The 16,070-nt window shown below is 44.9% G+C and overlaps 6 protein-coding genes across 6 annotated transcripts; 3 read left to right on the top strand and 3 right to left on the bottom strand.

Moving 5' to 3' along the window:
• Positions 1-3,292: 3,292 nt before the first annotated feature.
• Positions 3,293-3,973, top strand: DFL_003122 (uncharacterized protein; the record flags this gene model as incomplete). Its single annotated transcript, XM_067632014.1, has 4 exons — positions 3,293-3,459; positions 3,520-3,595; positions 3,654-3,764; positions 3,824-3,973. 4 exons carry the CDS (start codon positions 3,293-3,295, stop codon positions 3,971-3,973), a joined length of 504 nt encoding a protein of 167 aa, XP_067494502.1.
• A 939-nt stretch (positions 3,974-4,912) lies between these two features.
• Positions 4,913-6,091, top strand: DFL_003121 (uncharacterized protein; the record flags this gene model as incomplete). Its single annotated transcript, XM_067632013.1, has 2 exons — positions 4,913-5,838; positions 5,908-6,091. 2 exons carry the CDS (start codon positions 4,913-4,915, stop codon positions 6,089-6,091), a joined length of 1,110 nt encoding a protein of 369 aa, XP_067494501.1.
• Positions 6,092-6,360: 269 nt separating this feature from the next.
• On the bottom strand, positions 6,361-7,921 carry DFL_003120 (uncharacterized protein; the record flags this gene model as incomplete). Its single annotated transcript, XM_067632012.1, has 4 exons — positions 6,361-6,610; positions 6,674-7,424; positions 7,481-7,694; positions 7,760-7,921. 4 exons carry the CDS (start codon positions 7,919-7,921, stop codon positions 6,361-6,363), a joined length of 1,377 nt encoding a protein of 458 aa, XP_067494500.1.
• A 500-nt stretch (positions 7,922-8,421) lies between these two features.
• Positions 8,422-11,006, bottom strand: DFL_003119 (uncharacterized protein; the record flags this gene model as incomplete). Its single annotated transcript, XM_067632010.1, has 3 exons — positions 8,422-9,007; positions 9,061-10,738; positions 10,796-11,006. The coding sequence occupies 3 exons, from the start codon at positions 11,004-11,006 to the stop codon at positions 8,422-8,424; spliced, it is 2,475 nt and encodes an 824-aa protein (XP_067494499.1).
• A 1,530-nt stretch (positions 11,007-12,536) lies between these two features.
• DFL_003118 (uncharacterized protein) lies at positions 12,537-13,460 on the bottom strand (the record flags this gene model as incomplete). The annotated part of the gene is made up of 1 exon (XM_067632009.1): positions 12,537-13,460. One exon carries the CDS (start codon positions 13,458-13,460, stop codon positions 12,537-12,539), a length of 924 nt encoding a protein of 307 aa, XP_067494498.1.
• A 655-nt stretch (positions 13,461-14,115) lies between these two features.
• Positions 14,116-15,993, top strand: DFL_003117 (uncharacterized protein; the record flags this gene model as incomplete). Its single annotated transcript, XM_067632008.1, has 7 exons — positions 14,116-14,271; positions 14,335-14,398; positions 14,454-14,552; positions 14,609-14,762; positions 14,823-15,000; positions 15,053-15,582; positions 15,645-15,993. The coding sequence occupies 7 exons, from the start codon at positions 14,116-14,118 to the stop codon at positions 15,991-15,993; spliced, it is 1,530 nt and encodes a 509-aa protein (XP_067494497.1).
• Positions 15,994-16,070: the final 77 nt, after the last annotated feature.

Here is a 16,070-nt window from a genome sequence, read left to right as displayed (position 1 = left end):
AAACGAGTGCCTAGCCGAAGGAAGCATCGAGAAGCCTAGCCAATCGCACACAGACTCATTTGACACCCCTCCAGAAATGTGAATTGATGGGACGTAAAAGCACGGTTGGAGGAATAAATTGAGGGTATCAGTCGAAACGCTCGAAGCTATGTGTACTAGTAACGTAATCCACCCACCTGCGAGATGTACCTCAACGCGAGATGCTAATCGTGTTAGAATTGAGTGGTTCTCTTCGTCAATTCTTTATTCTCTCCGAAATTTCTATCTTCTTTTTGTAGATTCGTTCTTCTCTGTATTTACTATCGAAATTCATTAATTTTTGCTTAAAGCCTAAGAGTGGATTCTTTAAATTTATCGAAAATACTATTAATTCGACGTCGTAACATCGATTCGAAGAAAGAAGAGAGAATTCGTCTAACATTAAAAATATTAAAAGCGAAAAAGGTGTCATCTTTAAAGTATACAGCAGAGAGTTATAGCATACTAATATTGACACTAAGATACTAATTTACCGGCTAAACTGCCTAAAGAAACCGCCAGTTTTAGTATAAACAACTACTTACTTAAGCCGAAGAAATAGTTTTAGCGAAATATATAAAGGACTTATAGAAGTCCGAGTTTTCTTTCAACTATAATATCCTTCGAGCTATAGCAAGGAAAATGACAGACAGACTAGTAAATATAAATTAATATTATAAATTTCTAATATATTATTTTTAATTAACGACAGTCCGCAGTCGCTTATTAAAGTCGAAACGTAAAAAAACGAATAATATCGAATCGATACTGCATTAGTTCTATTTTTATAACAAAATCGTGAAAACTCATAAGATTTTGAACGAAAACATATGGAATATGAACGAAAAAAAGTTTATAATTAAATTTAAAAAGTCTGAAATCATTATAATGCTTATATTCTGCAGAAAGCAGCGATTTTGTGCTCATAATGCTACTCGAAAAAGTATGACTATAATCGAGTATATATTAGCGATAGAAGAATATTGTCTTCCGCTCGTTATTTATTTAGGTAAAATTCACATTTTCGATTAACACCGCAATTATGAGAAGAGAAAAGGGTAACTCTAAAACACTAATAATAAAAATATAATAAATAAATATCTTTCTTTGGTTTGGTTGAAAAATTGCTTTCAATCTATTATCGCTCGAATCGCCAGAGACTCAAAACGACTATTAATTCTCGACGATTACGAATCTTACGTTACATCAGGAAAAAAACATTTTTCCATCCTGCCCATCCTAGCAGGGGGGTTTCCATCGCGGTTTTTTCTGCTATATAATTGGTTCAAAAAAAACCACAACAAAAATAAGCGAATTTTAAACCAATTATATAGCTTAAAAATACTAAGATAGCACAGAATGGAGCGCGATGGAAACTCCCCTGCTAAAATGGCAGGATGGAAACATGTTTTTTTCCTGATGTACTATAGACTTTATCGACTTCTATCTTAAAAATAAAATTATACTTTTCTATTTTTTACCGCATTTTACGCACTATTTTTAACCTTTTGACGTCGGACTTTTCAGCCATTACACCACCGCTTATAAGAGAGAGGTGAACGAATATTCACGTTTTAAGAATGTAGCGATTAAGAAATCTAAATTTAAGAAGCTTATTAACATTACGCGTACTAAAGCGTTCACGAAATACTATATTATTAGCGGTTGAAAGGAAGCTAAACTCGTCCCCTTCAACGCTTTCATCAGGAAAAAAACATTCATCAGGAAAAAAACATGTTTCCATCCTGCTATTCTAGCAGAGGAGTTTCCATCGCGCTCCATCCTGTGCCATCTCAGTATTTTTAAGCTATATAATTGGTTTAAAATTCGCTTATTTTTGTTGTGGTTTTTCTTGAACCAATCACATAGCAGAAAAAACCGCGATGGAAACCCCCCTGCTAGAATGGGCAGGATGGAAAAATGTTTTTTTCCTGATGGTTATGGAGGTGCCAGGACGAATTACGTTGTATTGTTGCATATTTTTACTTTTTTCGACGAAAACCGTCGATTTCACAAATAATTTATTAATTTTTTTTAATAATAATGTAAAATTAGTTAATTAAAATAGTTTTCACTACCATTTTCACGTTTTCGAGGTCCCGGAGGCATTAAATTTTGAATTTTCGGTGAAAAATAGCATCTCGCGTTGGGGTACATCTCGCAGGTGGGTGGATTACGTTAAGCACTGACTTGGTCCGCATTACAAATCGGGATATGTAAGTACATTGAAAGATATATGTTCGACTGCATATGGATCCGAATTCTGTTGATCCTTCTGCAAGTGTAAGAGCTTTTGCGGGTTAATTGCGACGTCACTTTTGCCGGCTTGACTATGCATCTCGTTGGGATTTTGTTTGTTTCTACACATTAATACACAATTCTAGATTTCAGTCTTCTTGTTCCTGCGATCAATCTAATGTTAGGATAACTATCGATACCTGGTTCGCTATTTCTGCCCATCACCATATCAAAGCTACCCACTTACATTAGTCCGTGAACGAAGCTATCGGACTTTGTGAAACGGATCGGGATATTGTGCTCACCTTGTTTGTGAATGAGCTCGAGAGCGCAGCCCCTAGTTGCCACGTACATACATCAGGGCTCAATCATACGGTCCCGAAGTTTCATCGGTTGTTAGAGATGTTGCATATTTCGTCCTTTCATTATTCAGGTTCAGACTTCAGACAATTAACTGCTGATCTGATCTACGCATGTGTATTCTGATAGACAGCCATGGGGATGTGTATATTAACGTTTACATTAAATTCCAAAATAATCATCCGGTACGAGTATCTGAGTGAGGTGTCAAGAATCCACACGAAGTTTTTAAACCGCTCCGCCGACACCAAATCATATCATGTTATCCAATCCATCCATACAAACAACATCTCGCCGTCAGAATCGTCAGAGACATCGACTCCTACAACACCGCTCTAGACCGCCTCAAGTCTCTCAAGATCCAGACCTAACCGTTCTGAGATACCGTACGTCATCCAGGCTCCTTAATGCATCGATTCGTCATGAAGGGCTAACGTGGGTCTGCAGTTCAACACAACCCCTACTTTTCGAAGATGCATCTCCTAGACGCGGCAACATACTTACTTAGTTAGCTATTTTCCACATCAGAAAACAATCCCATCCAGCCATCCGAGGAAGAAACAGCGGATCTACTTCCTTATTGATCAGAGGATTGAATTCTCCTTCGTTCAAGCGAGCCCCTCCCATGACGGCCGACCGCCGTTGATGCCGATCCGACTATATTCAACTCCACGCAATGGCACATGGAGTCACGGAAGTCTCCAATCCTCATTTAGAGAAATATGAGGCCACTCGCCACCACGAAACAATTGAGTACTCAATCACATTGCAAACAGGGAACCGGCCACTGCATGAAAAACGCAACAAAGCTAAACAGGAGAGCGCCACCCTTCCCCAACAACAGTATTGCAGTGATATCACCGGGTTAAACAGTATCTGAGCTCGACACCGACCGGCTACCAGATCTTGTCTCACCAGCGGCGAGCCGAAGCAACTGGTAATCTGTAATAACCCCAATACGCCTGGGAGAAGCGACGAGGTAAGAGAGATTCCCGTTTAACAACTAACTAACTATATCTAACGTGACTGATGCTTAGACATCAGCGGCAGCTAAAGCGAGTAGCCCCGCCCTTTACTGCGAACTTCAAGTAATTTTTTTTTTTGGAGAAGAGACATTACTCTTCGCAGGAGGCCAGAGAGCTACAGCTGTCAGTCTACCGCAAGATCACCGAATGTTAGATTACGTAAGATCTAACATGTCATATAGGATCTCGACATCGAAACAGCGAGACCCGAGGACATTCGCGCTCTTAAATCCAAGATCCAAGGATCCGGCTTCAACATAGTAAAGATATTGGAGAGGGGACTTGACGCGGTCGATCGGGGTCAAAGTCAATGTGAAAATCAGTCTATTTGAAAGAATGGAGGCCATCTCCGAATTTTTCGGAGGGTTCCAAGTTGTTCCAGATGATGTCCAAATCGTCCAAAAGCCCAACTCTCTTTCCAATAGAAGGGACTACAATAAAAAGCCAAAAAAGCCAAGGACCTCAGCGATCTACGCTTTCTTTTGTCAAGAAGACCACACTTTCGAGCCTACGTAATGAAGGTTTTTGATAGGAATATCCGAGAAGAGTTACTTAAGCAGATCGATAAAGGAGGGCCAACTTCCAATTACAGAATGAACCCGTTAAGTATTTCATTCAGAGTCTTCCCGGGAAAAACTTGCTGGATTCGATAGACCTAATGCTAGTCGTCAAATGGCAGTTGTTGATTTCATAGGAAACGCAAGAATATATTAATAACATTGGAAGCGTAATATGGGTTTAACTCACGGGTTAGTTCGTCGCTTATCCATCATTGTTCATGTACTTATACATCCACATTCCTGAGCACTGTATCTAAGGTTCAGAGAAAGCCCCGTTACTGCATCCGCTTATCGTTAAAGCTTAGTTCTATCTTGGTTTCGTGTACGCGTGGTATTTGTTATACAACAGCACGATACAATGTATGAAGATAACTAACCCTTTCAAGGGCTGTCGAGCTCAATATCCTGGCCCGGACATAGCCTCACAGGGTTATATGTTACTAATAGAGGTGCCTAGTGGCCAATAAGCATATTGAATATTACTTAAAACGAGGTACTAGCCATTCCTATAGGGCTTGGCAGTGCGGGGTAGAGAGCATCCCCTGAAGACGGTTAGTGAAGGAACGTCACGGCAAGCAATCGAGATCTATGTCGCACAGGAGATTGAGGTCGCACTCTTAAGCGGGAGAACGACTGAACTCCTCGGAGACTATTTGGATTCGAACGAGAAAAGTGACAGACAAACGACCAAGTGCAACTCTCAAAATCGAAATGTTAACCGAAAAACTTCAATCACTCATTATCGGACAACCCGAATACGAAACTTACGAGTTAGGAGATTTCAAACTCCAAAGCAATGCCATCCTTCCTGGCGCATGGATAGCCTACAAGACCTTCGGGTCGCCGGATTCACCCGCCATATTGTACCCCTCATGGTATTCTGGGTTGATCGCTGACAACGAATGGCTCATTGGCGAGGACAAAGCTCTAAACCCTAAGGAATACTACATTATTATCCCGGCACTGTTTGGAAATGGACAATCAATCTCTCCTTCAAACTCCAAAGTATCTCCATTTCCGAATATTACCGTATACGATAATGTTCGAGCGCAGCATCAACTTCTAACTCAGAAGCTAGGCGTCCATCATCTTCGTTGTGTGACTGGCTGGTCCATGGGCGCTGGGCAGTCCTTTCAGTGGGCCACTCAATACCCCGACTTTATGGATATATGTGTCCCATTTTGCGGCTCAGCCCGGACGTCCATCCATAACCAGGTCTTCCTCGAGGGTGTGAAGTCTGCCCTCCTAGCAGGAAAGGGTGTATCATCCGCAGGGAGTACATTCGGCCGTGTGGAGCAGCAAGGTTCCGAAAAGCGTGTATGGACTGAAGAGGAAAGAACTGTGGGGCTCAAAGCATTTGCTCGGGTATACGCAGGCTGGGGCTTCAGTCAAGCTTTCTATCGACAGAAGTTGCACGAGACAGCCTACGGCGCAAAAGATCTAGAAGGTTTTATGGTAACCTTTTGGGAGAAGTGGGCGCTTGCGAAAGACCCAGAGAATCTTCTTGTTATGCTACACACTTGGCAAGCAGCAGATATCAGTCTCCAGGACCCTTATAATGGGGATTTCGAGAGGGCGCTAGGTAGCATCAAAGCGAAAACTTTGGTGCTTCCCGGAAAAACGGATTTATACTTTCCGTAAGCTGAAGAATGATCAATCCCCGAGCAAAATGTAACTCGACTAACTGCCCCCATTCCGAGCTATAGACCTGCAGACTCTGAGTATGAAGTACAAAATATGGCGCCGGGTGTTGGGGAGCTCGACGTTTATCCGTCCATCTGGGGCCATTGGGCTGGCGGTCCACCCGGAAATATGGAAGACGTCAAATGGTTAGACCAAAGGCTCAAGAGAATGCTTGCGGAGACACCGAAAAGGAGCAGTTCAGCGTAATTTACTTCTAAAAATACTCAAAAGGCTTTCTGCAAACAATAAAATAAGAGTGTGTCGACGATCTACAAGTGCTGGGTAGCTGTCCCTACGCAACACAAATTCTACAGAGAAGCCTAGATCGACAGAAACCCATGCCCTTGAAAGTAGCTCAAGGATCGCGATGTCGTATTAGGCAGATATTCCACCGAGAAGTCAAGAACATCCGTTCAAAATCTCGATTTATCACTCCTATGATAATAATTCCAAGCAGGTAGCTAATAAACATGCAATCACTCAACATCCATTAATGCTCCCCAGTAGTTCTCCGGATCCCATTTCTTCTTTAGTGCCATCAATTTATCAATCCTTTCTCGTTCTCCAAACAAGCTCTCCAATGGCTCATTCAATCCAGAAACAGCTATGTAAGATTGGATTTTGTTCCGCTGGCAGCACTTCTGGATCCAAATGTTGCGAATCGTTTGGGCGAAGGTATTGGCTCGGATGTCCAGTTTCTCGTCGGTATACCATGGCACACATATCCTGGAAGGCATTAGCTAGCTGTTGACGATATCAAAGAGTGCAAACAGGCGGAATCAATCTTACGCTTCATATCTGCTATCGCGATGAGTAAATGCAGCGCTGTCGCGATCGAGAGAAAGTGCCTTGGTCTTAGGATAACGCTCGGCCACCATCCCAGTCCGGACCGCATCAGGGTTTTCGTTCAAAAAGTGCACATACAAGTCCCAGATATGGCGATAAGCCTTCGGATCTAAGGTATCAAGCCCGAGCCCAACGCCCGGTTTCCGACCGCCCATCTCTCCAAACGGATCGTTACCATCGTTGAGCCTGTCAGCCGGAGCCATGAAGGTCTCCTTGATCGTCGGGCCTATATCCAGAAGGCTTTTCCAAACTTTCTCTGCTTCTTCTTCTGGCCCATAGTACCAGGGAACGACCATGATGGCGGGCGCGTGTGTGGGCGGGATACAGGCAAGTAGGAAGTGAACACACATGTTCTCATCCATCTCAAGGTCATTTATAGTCTCCACCACAGCCTCTAGTTTAGACGGATCCCCGAATATTAATTTCCCGGTCCATGATAAACCATCATTAGATTGTGGATGGGCCTGCATAGTCGCTTCCGTAACTATACCGAGCGAAGTCCCAGCTCCTCGGATAGCCCACCAAAGATCCTTGTCGGTTTCTTGGTTGACACCACGGTGGAGCTTCCCGGTCGCATCGACGAAATTCACAGAGAGCAAGTTATCAATCGCGAGGCCATATTTCCCCATATACCGTCCTATTCCACCGCAGAGCGTAGACCCCATCACTCCAACTGAGTTGCAAATTCCGGTGGCTGTTGCAATCAGCACGAAGCAAAATAACAAAGCAAAAATGAACGGAAATACTTACTGACTTCCAGTTTCTTCGCAGTGGCAGCCTCGATAAGTTCTTTGACGATGGTTCCGCCCCCAAGAGTTATCCTACCACTCTCCTCATCCACCTCAACAACGTTCATTTCCCTCAAACAAATCACGACGTCGACTTCCTCGTTGTTTCGGACCCTGCAGCCGTGCCCACCTCCCTGCGCAAAACACTTTGCACCCTTCTGCCGACAAAATTTGACCTAAAGCTGTTGTGTCAAAAGGTTGTATGGAAACATCCGCCCAGGCCAGAGCGTTAAAGTCTTACCGTTTCAGCGACATCCTCTTCGCATCGGGGGAAGACAGTCGCCGTTGGATTCGGAGCGCAGGATCCGTCCCATCGCAGCACCGTGCCGTCACTTCCAACGATGCGCGCCTTCTCCGAGAGCCGAACCTTCAACCCGGTTTCAAAATCGTCCAAGTTTGCCATCTTCGGATCAGTCTAATTCGCGAGAGAGCTTCAGATCTCACATCGGATGACCACATGAAGGTCAACCGTCAAATATATACCCGCAATTTAAGACACCCGCTTTTCATGACGATTCAATATTTCATACAGGCCATTTCGATCCTCGATCCGCTTCCCTTCAGCCGTAAACATTTCTTGTTCAGGTTAAACCCCGGAGGAAGATTCCGCGTTGTGGACGTTGGTTCCATCGATCTGTCCCGACTGGGCATCATGCATGATGCAAGCATGTATGGTTACGCAATATGTAGATTGGTCGGGATTTGGCTTGGCAATGTGGTATTTTCACGCAGGCGGTACATACAAGCAACGCAGCGGAATAATCAGGAATTCCTGTTCCGAGCTCGTCTCGAAGTGAGAGGTAATAGGTATTAATAATTAAGGGAAGGAATAAAAATAAGGCAGGAATAAACACACAAGCACCGAGGGTATGTAGATAAAAATGAAAGGAAAAGGAAAGGCAGCTACATCGTAGGCAGGCCAAACTCTATGAGTTGCGAACTTTGCCAGGGAATGAAAGCACAAGCATTAACTTGCCCGCCCGTAATCGTATCCTGCAGCTCCCGACTTTCTAACTTCTTAACACCTTCGACTGGATCTAGAACCAAGAATACCTTTGACGGTTGAGTCGTGTACGTGCATACTACGGGATAAAGAATGGTTCCCTTCTCCTCGACAGTGTAAGCGGTCATCGCATTGTTGTTTGGGATGATCACGACCTGTTCGGCGGACACTGGAAGGCGTTCCCACGGGGCGAGACGGAATCTAGATACACCATGCTCGAGAAGTTCATCGGCATATGCATAAAGAAGTCGACCGTCGCTAGTGCCGACCACAAGATTATTCCAATGTAACCATCTATATGACGTATCATTTCCAGTAAAGCCCTCCGGAATGGTCGAAGAATCAACGTAGATGTTCCCATTGGTCCCGCTGACCAGCGAAAGATCACCTGTCGGGTAATCAACATGACCAATTGAATATCCAGAGTTGGGGGGGTCGATCGTAGATCTCCGGGTTGGTGTATTGAACAAAGTCCACAAGGAATGCCTAGCGAAGTTGATATTAGAAAGAATTTTACAAATATGAAACGGAAAACTTACTTTATACACCATTCATTCTTATAAAGGTCTACCCTGAGGAGCGGATAGGTAAACGGTAAACCTTTGATCTGCATGACGGTGTCAAGACCCACCCGCATGCCGAGAACAGATCCGGAGCACGTTCCCGTAGTCGGTGTAAAAGTTCCATTAATTAACCCAACTTTCGGGTTATCCAAAGCTTTGGGGTTTACAGTCCCGACGAAACCATTGGTTAGGCTCAGCTTAACTGTTGGGGCCTCGGAAACAGCAAGCGAAGTTTCGAATAGTCCTTTCATGATGTTGATGCCAAAATTAAGGGAAAGGGGGGTTTTAAGTTCTGCATTTACAGTCAAATTGCCGTCAAACGAAAAGATAGGCTTGAATTTAGGCACCCAGCCGGTAGCTGTGCTTCGAGATATGTTTTTGAGGTCCGCATGAAAACGAGGGTTTTCAACTTCAAGCTCAAATCCAGCCCGAATAAGTCCTGTAGCACCCACCGAAACCGTTCCAACAACGTCCAACGCAATATATGGGCCAATGGTTAAAACATTGGGAATCGAGAGACTGGGAAGGCCCACGTCGAATACTTCGTACTTAAGAGAACCAGGCAATGGAATATTAAAATTGGTATTAGTATTGACGATCCCAACCGAAAATCTTGCCTTGATATTCCCTTCGAAATCGATGGAGCCGGCTTGGATTCCACGAAGGAGTGAGAAGGTAATGCTTGCAGAAAAATGGGCGGTACCCTCTGCGCCACAACCAACACAATATAGGGTGACACCAGCAATGTCATTAACCAGTCGCTTTCCACGAAGGTTGTCCCACGGAGTAATATCGTCGTCCACATCGACCTTAATCTTAAATGAAGGTAAATCCAATCTCTTTGTGTAGGTGGTGAAGTCGTTCAAAACATCTGCAGCGTCTGTTGCAATAGCCTTAACACCTCCTTCAATTGCCGACGCTCCACCCGAGAGAACCGAAGAAACCACTGGTACGATCTGTTTAACCTCCGAAGTTACGGCTTTAAAAGCGGAAGTAATATTCTCCCAGGGGTTCCAGCCCCATCTCTTGCTGACGTTAGGTCCTCGGATCTCCGGTGCGGGGGTTATGATTGGCTTAGATGCATCGACGTAGCCAATGTTGTCATCCCTCTGGGTATCGAAGCTAGGTCCCCATTTCCCATAATCGGGCAAGTATTGACCTTGATAGCCAGTTGGTGTAGCACTCGCCGTTGTAACTGACGCATAGTATGGTGCCTCATATTGTTGAACAGGGGTAGGAGCTGGAGGACCATTATCTGACGCCGATTTCGAGTTCGGGAGATATTTCCCAAACTTAATTGTTGCTTCTTTGACTACATCCTTAATATCACTATACTGAATAACTGCATCGGCAGTAAAAGTAATGTCATTGAAGCTCAGGTCATCGACCAAGCTCCAGCTCCTCATCCCGTCCGCCTTTGTTGGGTTGCAACCCTTAAACTTTCCGACGAAGACCATGGTATCGTTGCTTTTCGCGTTGAAAGGGATCCAGTACTTCTTCGCCCATTGGTACGCTTGTTTGCTTCTAAAGGTAATATTTATATGATCTGGTCTTGGACACCAGACGGATTTGACGTGGCGAGAGTGCTCCAGAGCTACTGTTGGGTATTTCATGTTATAGATCGCCTCGGCGATTTGGCCTGGCCGGGAAGCATCTACACGGGTTCAAGATGTCAGCGCTAGCCGACTAGTAGTCTGGACGGTGTTACTACCATTATGCTCCGCATAAAAGAGCTTGCATTTCGAATCAGGTACCAAGTTGCGAACATCGTTTAAATCTTGATCCCAGAATACTCCAGGAAGTAGTGTCGCAATACTTTCATACCCAATAGGCGTGCCACTTGGTGCTCCACTGTAAGTAGCAAAGGTAACCGAAGATGCTTGATAGGTGGTTGTAGTGCTGGCCGGTTCGGGGACTTGCATGCATCCTTTCGACGCTGGTCTCGCAGATGCAATCCCAAACAGTAGTGACGACCACAAAGAAAAGGACACACCCCTCATGATCGAAAAAGTATACCGACAGAAGTTTGTAGTGTTGAGATCCAAAGTTGAGTCCTCAGATCAAAGTAAACCCGCTGAGTAACCCTTGTACAAATGAATGACTGAACAAATTAGGAAATTAAAATGATTGCATGAATTGCGAAGAAAATAAGGAACGTCTACGGTCAGTGGTAAAGGATATGAATGAGAGAAAGTGCTGAATATGCGTTCAGCGGGTTTCAGAAGAAAACGAGAAAGTCTCTGCGCTTGACGCTGAAGCCAATACAAGAGGAAGATGAAAGGCATGGGGCCTACGCATATACTTATAACCGACACCGATATGGGATGAAAAGGACGCAGGCCACCTACCCAGGGCGAGGAGTGCGATTGGCTAGTTTTCGCTTATGTCGCCGACCCCGCATGCTTTTCGTAAAACATTTCATCTTTTGATCGTCGAAATTGAAAACACGATTAGCTGCAATGGGCAATGCGTTATGGGATCCCGGTCGTGAACCGTTGGCGCCCAATTGTCGACCAAACTTAAGAGTGCAGCTGGAGAAGCTACAGTAGTAGCGAGGAAGGAACCGTACGCCAAAAGCGTGCCTCGCAGGACCTCAAATCGCCAGTACCATAGTTGTCTCATTCTTAGCTAGATCCTATGCATGAACGCATAGGGCTAATCAATATGTAAGAATGGTGTACCTACGACGATTAAGCCCATAAATGGCAGGTGGGGTTCCGGCCTATAATTTCCGTAGGGGTAATAGTTATCCACATGTTGAATTCGGAAGGCACGGTCTAAAACATGCACACTGTGCCAAGCCACGAGCGACCTGTTCCGACCCCATATCCCCGCCAAACATCTAACCAAGCCAAGACCAGGAACAGATAAAGGGCTGCTGGCGACAGACTGGCGAACACCACCGATGCTATAATTGGGACGGCTTGGCCCTGTCCTTCGCTAGGTACTTTTCGTTTTGATGCATTGTGTCATGCAAGCATGTACATGTACCTTATATATTCAAGCAAATTTTATTGATAATAGCCTGGCTCGTAACGTTAGTCAGACGAACTTGGCGGATTCGAAACGCATCTGAAATACAACACAGGCTATCAATTAGCTCAAACAGTCCACAACTTTGAGAACCCGAAGCATTGAATTCCATGGCAAGCAGTGGGATGTTATTGATAACGGCCATTGGTTTGGGGGATATTTTTAGGTGAAAAACCACCTACAGGTGCCAACTCAAAATCTGTGACGGCATAATTTTTCACAGAATAGGTAGTAGCCATCTTTCGAGTTCCAGAAATTGCTTATCATTTTGTAACGCTCACTTTCGAAATTTCAGTCATGCGGCCCATGTTTTCACAACGCTGGGTAAACTTCAGTGTACGTGGAGGTATTGCCATAAATTATTCTTCTGTCTAACATACAGGGGAACACTACATGCGATACTGCACTTATCAGACCGTTCACGCCAGTACACGGCTCAACTGAGCCGCTTGGATTGCACCATGAATCTCTACCTCCGCCCCATCAGGTAGAGGGAGCAGGGGCGACCGAACAGTTGCATGCTCCAGAATACCCCTAGCAACCAAGGCGTGCTTCAATGCAACAGTTCCCTCCATATGAGAGCCACGATGGTAAATGTTCTTCGTTATAGGAAGCAACCTGTCGTGAATAGACCTCGCTTTCACATAGTCCTTCGCCTTCCCGGCCTTGATCATCTCGATGAGGAGTTCTGGGGCCACATTGCCGTACCCTACAAGCATACCATCCACATCAAAAGTGGTGTGCAAGAGATACTCGTCGTGACAAGTAAGGATCTGAAGTTCAGGGCGTTCTTTCCTGATAATTGGAATCTCTGTATCCCAGCGCCTCATATTGCGGACACCATTCTTCATCGCAAAGACACCAGGGAGAGCAGCGATATCCAGCGTTGTCTGAAGATTGTATGTTGCTTTAGTATTGTCGGGGTACTGGAACAAGATCAATGGCAGTCCGCTGCCTTCGTAGACAATGCGATATCTATCTTGAGGAGCACCCGGCTGGTACCCGAATCGTAGCCATCCGTGAGAAGGATATAATAGTCCAGCCTTAGCTCCAGCATCCTTTGCTCTCTTTGCCTCTAGAGCAGCTACTTCGTTACCCTCACTAGTAATACCCGCAATGACGGGAATCTTGTCATCGACTGATTTGACAAATGCCTTGATAACAGACACTTGTTCTTCTGGGGTGAGGAAGGTCCCTTCGCCAGCATGGCCAAGAACAACCAATCCAGTGACGCCTTCAATGCTTCCGAGCCAAGACCCAAGTCTTTGAATAGCGTCGTAATCTACTTTCCCATCCCTAGTGAAAGGAGTGACAGGGGCTGGAGTAAGGCCTCGAAGATCCATTGCGACTTGATATAAGCAGGGGAGGTATTTATAATTGGGTAGGAAGGCGGGGGTAAAGGGATTTTTTTAAGTAGATGAGAGTAAAATCTGATTTGTTGCTTTGCTTAGACGTTTGACGGATCTGATGCTCGAATTTGAACCTCTATTGCTGTACAAAATAGTGATATTTAAGTCTGTCGTCTTTCTCGAATCCGTTTGCCCGTCCCAATATCCGGAGGCTATATTACCGGAAAATTTTCCGCTACTTCAACACTTTTCTAGAATAGCTTCTCGGAAATGTTGTGGCAAGAAGGAAAACGGATTTCACCTGCTCTAGAGCATCCGAGACAATTTAGTGTGAACACAAGGTCTAAGCCGAAGTCTAATCATCCCAATCCTCCCCAAACCCGTCTTTCCCTTCACCCCAGGAATCCGATTCCCCACAATTCCCCACATGGCTCCCCAGAATCCCCCGCAGGGGTCGATCACTCGACTAGGACCTCGAGGCACAGAGCTATAAAGAATGAGGCAGCTGTCTCCCAGGGATTGTAAGTTACCAAACCCACAAGGCCGGAACAGAACCTAGAAGTTCGAAGCCGACTTTCCATTTTCTAAGCACACATCTTTTTGAACTCTCCAACGGCGGGATTAACTTCCCACTGCCTTTACTTTTGCCATGGGCCATGACGTGGAAAGCCTTCGCGAGAAGCAGGACATCGTCCATGATGAGAAGATGGTCCCTCCTAATCAAGCCGGACTCAGTGCTGAAGATGCTGAATTTCTTTCAAGTTTCTCGGCTGAGAGACACGCAAAGTTGATTAGAAAAGTGGATGTGGGTTTTCCGATTCCGCTAACATCTCACCACTGCGCTGACGTAGCTAACCTCTTCGTTTAGTGGCGAATGATTCCCTTCTTAACGATTCTTTATCTCATCACTTACATAGATAAAACAAACATCGGTAAGCTTACAGGTAAATGAACATTGGTTTCCGAAAGCATGCTTACGGGAAATAGGCAATGCAAAGATTGAAGGCCTGACCGAAGACCTTCACATGAATGGACTCCAATACAATATTGCACTTTCAATCTTCTTCATTCCCTACGTTATCGCAGGTATAGATCTATCTAGATTCTTTTCAAATCTAGGAATCCGCTAAACAACTATGTAGAGGTCCCGAGCAACATGATTATGAGCAGACTGAAGCACCCTGGAAGATATCTTGGCGCATTAATTGTCATCTGGGGTGTTATTATGACTCTGACCGGTATCGTGAAAAATTTCGCTGGCTTGACGGTGGTTCGGTTCTGGCTGGGGCTTTTCGAGTAAGTTTAATCAGCTACAACTTCTATATCTTTAGGTATTAGGATCTAAGATTTCTTCAGGGCCGGATTCTTGCCCGGTGCAGTGCTGTTGGTATCGAACTGGTATATGCCCAACGAAACGCAGACTAGAATAGCAATTTTATATACATCCGCAGCGTCCGGGGGTGCGTTTTCAGGGCTACTTGCATTTGGCATTGCCAAAATGGACGGCCTAGCCGGTCTTGGGGGATGGAGATGGGTACGGGGTACTTCCCCGCATATTCAATATGTACTGAGCTAACATAGCCAAGATTTTCATCATGGAAGGTGCCGTGACAGTCCTTCTCGGAATAATCTGTTACATCTTCCTCGTCGAGAGCCCAGCCCTTTCTACTAGCTGGCTTGAACCGGAAGAAATCCGTTATTTAGAGCTCCGACAACTCGCAAGGAGAGTCAGCCTTTCCAGCCATCAAGAGACCGCCTCAACTGGCCGATTGTTGTTAGACGTTCTGACGGATTGGAAGATGGTGTTATTAATTTTCGTGAACTGGTCACAAGCGGTACCTAACTATGCTCTCAAATTCACCATGCCTCAAATTATTAAGAACATGGGATTTACATCGGCAACCGCTCAATTACTCACGATTCCACCATACTCCTGCGGTGCCATCTCGGCATACGGATTCTCTGTCTTTGCGGATCGAAAATCCTGGCGCATGCCATTCATTTTAGTCCCGCAAGTCTGTGTAATCGTTGCTTTTTCTATCATTTTCACCAAGGCAGCTGACATCAAAAACAACATTGCTGCGTGCTACTTCGCAGTTTGTCTTTCATGCTTCGGGTAAGCATCCATACTTTCCGGATGACAGCCGGATGCATTTACTAATTTATATTTGCGACTAGCATGTACCCGATCCTTCCCGGTGTAAATGCTTGGAATGTCTCTAACGTAGTTAGTCCCACAAAACGCGCAATATCTATTGGGTATCTTATATGTATGGGAAACGCCGGAGGAATAATTGGGAGCTACATCTACATCGAAAAGGAGAAGCCACGGTATCCAACAGGATTTGGTGCTTCCTTTGGATTTGCTGCAGCTGGCATTGTCGCCGGTCTTATCCTTGAATATTGCCTATGGGATATTAACCGTAAAAATGCGAGATTCACAGAGGAGGAGATCAGGGAGAAGTATACTGCAGAAGAACTGCAAAGGATGGGAGAGACGAGTCCATTATTCAAGTATACTTTGTAATATCAGTTAAAATCAATCAATGACGCTTGGGTAGTATCAACCACAGATAAGAATCACCAGTAGGAAAAGAGCGGCTC

Source organism: Arthrobotrys flagrans, assembly GCF_004000055.1.
Source record: "Arthrobotrys flagrans strain CBS H-5679 chromosome Unknown unitig_3, whole genome shotgun sequence".
NCBI classification, from domain to species: domain Eukaryota; kingdom Fungi; phylum Ascomycota; class Orbiliomycetes; order Orbiliales; family Orbiliaceae; genus Arthrobotrys; species Arthrobotrys flagrans.
Note: the sequence above shows the minus strand (reverse complement) of the source record. Positions and strands in the feature narration are given on the sequence as shown.